The sequence below is a fragment of the Prionailurus viverrinus genome, chromosome E2 (assembly GCF_022837055.1).
Source record: "Prionailurus viverrinus isolate Anna chromosome E2, UM_Priviv_1.0, whole genome shotgun sequence".
Lineage (NCBI taxonomy): Eukaryota > Metazoa > Chordata > Mammalia > Carnivora > Felidae > Prionailurus > Prionailurus viverrinus.
In genome coordinates this window covers 39,475,563-39,483,120 of record NC_062575.1, presented here as the reverse complement: position 1 = coordinate 39,483,120, position 7,558 = coordinate 39,475,563, and the positions used below count along the sequence as shown (strand labels likewise).

At 40.8% G+C, this 7,558-nt stretch overlaps 1 protein-coding gene across 1 annotated transcript; it reads left to right on the top strand.

The window, feature by feature from the left end:
• The first annotated feature begins 1,119 nt into the window (after positions 1-1,119).
• Positions 1,120-6,558, top strand: LOC125153355 (cytochrome b-c1 complex subunit Rieske, mitochondrial). The gene is made up of 2 exons (XM_047836432.1): positions 1,120-1,405; positions 5,669-6,558. The coding sequence occupies exons 1-2, from the start codon at positions 1,192-1,194 to the stop codon at positions 6,277-6,279; spliced, it is 825 nt and encodes a 274-aa protein (XP_047692388.1). The 5' UTR covers positions 1,120-1,191; the 3' UTR covers positions 6,280-6,558.
• The last annotated feature ends 1,000 nt before the right edge of the window (positions 6,559-7,558 follow it).

Below are 7,558 nucleotides of genomic sequence, written 5' to 3'. Positions count from 1 at the left end.
TTTAAATTAACTCATTTTGACCTAAGTAAAAGTTTTTTTCACTAAAGTCATTGGAGAATCACTAAGGAGACAAAATAAATACCATGAAAAGAAAATTATATTATTAAATCTTCCACATGCTGATTCAAGTAACCAAGGGCTTTGAAGTCAAGGCCTATTCTCTTAAAAGGACAGTTAGCAAGTGTTAGGAATTAACAATATATTAGCACCAAACTGGGACTTTCTCATTGGTGTAATCAGAAGGATTGAAAGAAAATTAAGAAGGAAATAATTTTCTCACCATGTGATAGAAAGTGATTTAGGGACCTATCCCTGAATCCCCTAAAATCTCACTTAGGAAAACTGGTAGTGATTAAGAGCGCTCAAAAGCCAGACTACCCCCTTTCACCCCTTGTTGGCTATCTAGTCCGGGGCACATAATCCCTCTAAACATTGGTTTCCTCATTGGAAAATAGCTGTTACCTCATAGGGATATTGACTATAAATGAAAAAATGAAGGTAAAGCACAAAATCTAATACATAGTAAATGCTTAATACACATAAGTCATTACCATTATCACTATGATTGTTAAGCTTTAACCAAAAATCCCCGGCCTTTTTAAAATTTATTTTTTACTTCGATGGTGCTAATAATCATCATTATAGTACACACATGGTGGCCACTATTTGCCTGGCTCTAGGTTTTATAAGTACATAAAACCTATTATATACAATGTATATGTATACACCCTAACATATATCCTTATATATAAGTATTACATTATATATGCACATATGTTAAGAATTACTATTTTCCCTAAACTATGATGACAACTTATTCTTATCCCTAGGTTCCTACAGATTAAGTTTTTACTCTGAGGGACCCAAAGTCGACTCGCGGGACGACTCCTGCGGGCCTGCTTTGCGCAGACACCAGGTTACACACCAAAAGATGTTGGGGAGGACAGATTGGGCGGCACCCACACCTTCCCGCCCGGCTCCGCTCCGCCCCCTTCCGCTCTTAGCGTAAGCTCGAAGCCCCGCCTCTGACGCAGCGCCTTTCCTGGCTCTGTACCCCCACCTCTCCGGGGAGCCACCGTTGAGGCCGGCGCGCTGACGTCACGGATCGCGCGCCTCCTGTGCTTCCTCGCGCCTGCGCCGCGGCGAAAGGTCGTCCCTGTGACCGGCTCGGCGTTTGGAGCCCCTGTCGCCATGTTGTCGGTGGCCGCCCGTTCGGGCCCGTTCGCGCCCGTCCTATCGGCCACGTCCCGCGGGGTGGCGGGCGCGTTGCGGCCTCTGGTGCAGGCTTCAGTGCCCGCCACCTCGGAGCCGCCAGTGCTGGACGTGAAGCGGCCCTTCCTGTGCCGGGAGTCGCTGAGTGGCCAGGCCGCGAGCCGGCCTTTGGTCGCCTCCGTGGGCCTCAATGGTGAGCCGGGCTGAGGGGTACCCCCGTTCTCGCTCCCTCCGGCCCTCGACCCATGGCGCAGCTCAGGAGGGCGGGGAAATGGAGCGGAGCCCCTTTGGGGGATTAAGTTGCCTTGCTGGGTCGACCTTGGGCAAGCTTCTACACCTCCTGGGTCTCTGCCCTCACCTGTGCGCGGACGCGGCTAGGTTGGGCGATCTCAAGTGACCTCCAGCTCTCGCTTTGCGGGCCTCTGTTTCCGTTGTCGACCAGTCTGCCTAAACCACAGGCTAATCTTGTACGTCATAGGTTAAGTTCAAGAACTCTGAAAGCCGACTGTTTCCAGCAAAGTCTGACAGATTTTGCTGCTTACAGCTCGTTTGGGCAAATTTCTGAATGTTTTTCCTCACCAGTGAAATGGATGAATGATTATACCAATTACGTAGGTAATGTCATGAGGTTTAGATGGAAAAATTCTACTTAAAGCCATTAGCACATTTGGGGGCATTTTATTATACATGTTGAAAAAATAAGAACTATTAATATTTGGGACCCTGTCCTGCTCACCGCCACCTAAACCGTCTAATGCCCTTGTCTTTCACGCATCCCTCTCAACAGCAACAGCAGCAAAACAATAACACAAGCCCCAAGGTCATTAATGATGTGGAGTATCGGCAATGTTTTGCTGGGCCAGAGGGTTTTTACACTGTAATCAGTTTGATGCTCAAGAAGAGCCACAAGCAGAGGTTGGTGATATTCCCATTTTACAGGTAGAAAACAAACTACAAGAAGTGAAGTGACTTACACAAGGATAAACTTTGTGTATGTGATAGAACATGGATTTGAAAGATTGATTTAGCCATGAACCAGATCCTGCACTATCTTTTGTGCCATGTCTTTTTTTTTTTTTTTTTTTTTATGCTCTGTATTGGAAATCCTCAAATGGCAACCTGTGTGCCATTGTACCTGTAGTGTTCCCAACCTGCACAGTCTTAAAAGGGAGATTTTTTGCGTGTTTTAAAATGTTGGAATCTGGCAACACTGAACTTGTTTCACCATGAGAAAAGTGCTGTGCACTGGCTGCCCTCTTAGTTGGAGCAATCACTCTTCCAGGTCATCACAGTTCTCACCAGACCTCCTCCATTGCGTTATCTGCCTGCCTGGCCCCACTGACAGTGACACTTGCCCTGCAAGCTAAGTTATTACCCCCACTCTCTTTAGTTTTCCTTCATTCACCCTGTTCTCTTTACTTTAAAATAATCCTCTCACCAGTTTTCCACATTTCCGTCTTACCAAATCAATCTCCGTTCAGGGTCAGGTCAATAAAATTTTATATTTGCTGATTCCTTTATTTTTATGGTACATAACACTTCCTACTATTGGATTTCCTGGTGATTCCTCTGACCTTGAGCTTGAGGCATAGAGAAGAATCTTTATTTTTCTGTTTCCTACAACCTCAGATTTTGCATATAGGCAGTGCAGGATAGTGGCGAATGAATAAAATGGTGATTTTTGTTGTTGTTGTTTGGGGGCACCAGTGGGTTTTGGAGACACTGTTCAGGGCGTGAGCAGAGTACACCAGCCCATCCCAAGCCTATTCTTTGGATCTGGAGGTAAGAAACAATAAAGGAGGACAAAATTTCAACAGCAAATGCAAAAAGCATCTTTGGAATTTGTCTAGTGACTAAAGGGTTTCTTCTAAAAATTAGAGGCTTACCTGACTTTCCCAAGAACAGGTAAATGATACAGAACCGTAAGGCAAACTTTTTCTATAATAATGCCTTCAGCTTGTAGTTTCAGTTCACGTTATAATCTGTCTAGATGGTTTATAGAAAGAGTTCTGAGGGTGTGAAATGGGAGGGTTGGATCAGAAGATCCATGAGGTGAGAGGAAGATTTCCAAGGCACATCAGAGTTCATCTTAGGAAAGGAAAACCTGTTTTTTGTTATAGTCTCTTAAATTTTCTCTATTTCCAGAAGTATCTGGTTTTGCTTGAGTTTAGAACTAAATCTAGCTAGCATCTTTGTTGCTAAAGTCACACCTAATACAGTTAATATAAATTATTTAGAAATGACTTTTGCAATATGGCAGTTAAATTTCCCAAAATATTCATGGTGGTACAATATACAATAGTACAGTATTGTACTATTGTACTAACGTGTAACCTGCTAGGTAGAGTGGCAGTAGACAGCTGGATTTCTTTCACCACCAAATCTCTGGATGAGAATGTCAAAACCATTCTGTTTAATGTTCCTGTACATTTGCTTGTATACTGTTATATGGTTAAAGATTGTAGACACGGTTTTTAATGTAGAAGTATGGACTTTGGTTCCGTCATCTTTTAGGTATGATACACATTTTCCTTTGTAATTCCAGAGAATACCAAAGGAAGGTAATTCATACTTGATCCCAAACCCCAGTCTACACTGTTAGGTTAGCATTAGGTAGAAGTAGGGTAGTATATGATAATGTCACTTTGCCATAGTTGTAAATATTAGGTAGTCACTACCCTTGTCCTGGTCCCAGAAAAGTACATAGAGTGATTTTGATAGGTTTCACCATTGTTTGGGAATACAGCTGGCCCTTGAACAACATGGATTTGAACTGTGCAGGTCCACTTATATGTGGATTTTTTTTTTTTTTTATAAATATGGTACACTGCTGCAAATGTATTTTTTATGGTTTTCTTAATGTTTTCTTTTCCCTAGCTTTATTATAAGAATTTATTATAAGAATTATATATATGAGATATATAACATACAAATTATGTGTTAATCCCACTGCATATGGGATCAGTGCCCCTAATCTCCACATTCAAGGCTGACTTACAGCTTCCATTGTTACTGACTTTGAGAACCATGTGAAAAGTGTGGTCATGTTCTTTATTGTAATACTCAAGGAAGTATATTAGGATGAGACAGCCTGGTAGGCTGCAACTTACATGAAATTGCATTTTATAAGTACATTTTTCTTTTTGAAACAACACAGTTTTTAAGTGAGGAATTTTTAATGTCCCTTTTATAAAAAAAGAAACCTTGTGACAAATTTCCTAAAATGCGTATACAACTTGCAAAGAGATTTGCTTCCTGAAACATACTTAAAAGTGATGCCAGTAAGTTAATTTTTTGTCAGATATTTTAAAATTCTATGGACAAAAGGTCATAATCTGTTTAGTTTAAAAACTACTTACATCCAAAGTACTACATAAATAGTAATTAGTTAACATTCATTTGACACAAAGATCTGGCCAGCCTGCAGTAGTAGTGTCTCAGTTGAGAAATCCACAGCACTGAAAAAGAAAGATAATGCCCTTACTCTCATAGAAGTTACTGCCCTTCACTGAAGAGGGGGATATATGAAAATTTGTCTTTTATCCTGTACTAAGTTGAAATAATTGGATCTTTTGGAGATTTCATTTGATAGTTGTGTATTTTGACAAGGATGTCCTTTTCTGCCCATTGGTGGCTTTACTTGAAGTTAAAGTAATACTGATTTATACTCCAGAGTCTAAAATAGAAAATCTCTTCATTTTCTGCAACTAAAGTTATACTAACAGTTCACAGAATGTTTATGGTAATAAGTATTTATGAATTTTTAGCAGTTCTACTGAACTTTCAGAGAGTAAGATAGTAATGTGAAGTTAGACATTTGGTTTAATAAGATGATCACAAATCACCTTTTTCTTAATGTTTATTTTGTGCACGAGAGAGAGAGAGAGACAGAGAGAGAGAGAACATGGGTGGGGGAGGGGCAGAGAGAGAGGGAGAGCGAAAATTTCAAGCAGGCTCCTGAAATCAGGAGTCAGACGCTTAACTGACCGAGCTACCCAGGAGCCCCACAAATCAACTTATTGGGTAGACTTGATGAGTTTTACAGTCCCTTGTAATCCAGAGAATATGGGAGGTAGTTAACATAGTTGTATGTCTTGGCATGTTGAATTTTGGGGATTTTAAAATATTGCTGTTTACAGTACTATTTAACTTTTTAGATTTGATGCACTAAATCGTTAGAAATTCTGAGTCAACTGTGTTCAATCAGGAAGAAGTTCAGTTTACGCATATTATCCTGTGATTTCATACCAGTATGATAGGTAGTGATTGACTTCCATTTCTTTTTCAATATTTTCTATGCAGGCACTGCCAACCTGACCATTTCTGGCATTAGTGCTATATTTCACATTTTTATAACTTGATTTTTGCTTATGAATTCACAAAGGTTATTTCCTGATGTATACTTCTTTAAGGGTACTCATCTAATTGTTTTTTTAACTTTCTGTTTATCTTGCAGTCCCTGCTTCTGTTCGTTATTCCCACACAGACATCAGAGTGCCTGACTTCTCTGACTATCGACGCACCGAAGTGTTAGATGGTACAAAGTCTTCAAAAGAGAGCAGTGAGGCTAGAAAAGGTTTCTCCTATTTGATAACTGCAACAACTAGTATAGGTGTTGCATATGCTGCCAAGAATGTCGTCTCCCAGTTTGTTTCCAGCATGAGTGCTTCTGCTGATGTGTTGGCCATGTCGAAAATCGAAATCAAGCTATCCGATATTCCAGAAGGCAAGAACATGGCTTTCAAATGGAGAGGAAAACCGCTGTTTGTGCGTCATAGAACCAAGAAGGAAATTGAGCAGGAAGCTGCAGTTGAAGTGTCCCAGTTGAGGGACCCGCAGCATGATTTAGATCGAGTAAAGAAACCTGAATGGGTTATCCTGATAGGTGTTTGCACTCATCTTGGTTGTGTACCCATTGCAAATGCAGGAGATTTTGGTGGTTATTACTGCCCTTGCCATGGGTCACACTATGATGCTTCTGGCAGGATCAGGAAGGGGCCTGCACCTCTCAATCTTGAAGTTCCCTCATATGAGTTCACCGGTGATGACATGGTGATTGTTGGTTAGAGATCTGGACTCAAGTCCAAGGTTCCTTTCAGTCGTCTTGTCACCTCAGAAGACCTATGAGCAAGCCTTCTATACTTAAGTGGGTTGATTTGAAATATTTAAGAATTGCTGATAATGTATTTGCAAACATTTATGTGAAGTAAATTAAATTTAATGTTGAATGCTTTCAAGCGTTCACCTAATAAAGCCACTGTTAAACATTATTAAGTTCAAAGACTTAAAAGGTGCAGTGTCTTTGATAGTTAATTCTAATTAAAAATTACAGACTTACATACCAGATATTTGTGAAATCTGTAATTGACTTTCTCCTTCATCTTCCTTCTTTATGTTAGGGTCAACAGATTCTGCAGAGCTAATGGTTAGACTGAGGTAAAATTAGCTGGTCATTTCCAAGTCCTGGGAGATGTTTATGGCATTGGCAGAAACAGTAGTATCCAGGTTTCCCTTTTGTTCTTTTACACATGAGTCCTGGCTGTGTGTGTCCTGCCGCACGTGCCCCCCAGCCCCCGGTCTGTATGATGATGTTGAATGTAATCTCTGGGAGAATCCTAAATCCTAAATGTTAGCAGCTCTGAGGGTTTAGCCCCACCTCTAGCTAGCTGTTTTCCTGCTAGGAAATTTTATTTTTCACTTACGGGAATAAGTTAGTAATTAGAATTCTTTAGTTTTAAGAGGCAGTGGTGGGATAGTATCTGAGAAAAGCTTTCCAAAATGGGAGTGCCACTGTTAACTCCTTCATCTGGTGAGGATATTTGTGTTCCCATTGCTTCTGCATCCACCCTATCTAGAGACAAAAGGGGAGTAGTGTATCTGAGACTACTGTAAAGGATTCTGTTGGTTTTGTTTCTGCAATGATAACATGTTGAGGTGTTTTCCTTCAGTTGGATACACAGTCCCCACTTTTCACCGTGATATGAAAGTGGTGGGCACAGGAAGACGTCAGAATTGACACCCTCTTCTTTCTGCCTTCTGCCTTCTGCCTTCAATTACACAGCTGAAATAAGACAGATCTGATATTCTCCCTGGGAACTAGGAGTAGGCTTTGACCCTTGTTGAGAATCACAGCTACTTTGATAAGTTTGCCATTTGGCGGTAAGTCAGTAATATACCACTGGGTCCATCTTTGATCACACGTGCATTTGTAAGAAAGCAAACTAAATTCAGTGGTTAGATCTTCCAAAGGGAGCTGGTCATCCAGGACTCCAGTCTTTAAAACAGTAGCTAAGTGTATCAAAAAGAAAACTTTTTGTTTATGAGCAGATATTTGGTTCATTTCTTT

What these genes read in the sequence shown, in the direction of transcription:
- LOC125153355 (XM_047836432.1), top strand. Translation starts at nt 1,192, where the DNA reads ATGTTGTCGGTGGCCGCCCGTTCGGGCCCGTTCGCGCCCGTCCTATCG. An exon ending in CGCCTCCGTGGGCCTCAATG is followed by an intron (nt 1,406 to 5,668) that starts GTGAGCCGGGCT and finishes TTTATCTTGCAG; the next exon opens with TCCCTGCTTCTGTTCGTTAT.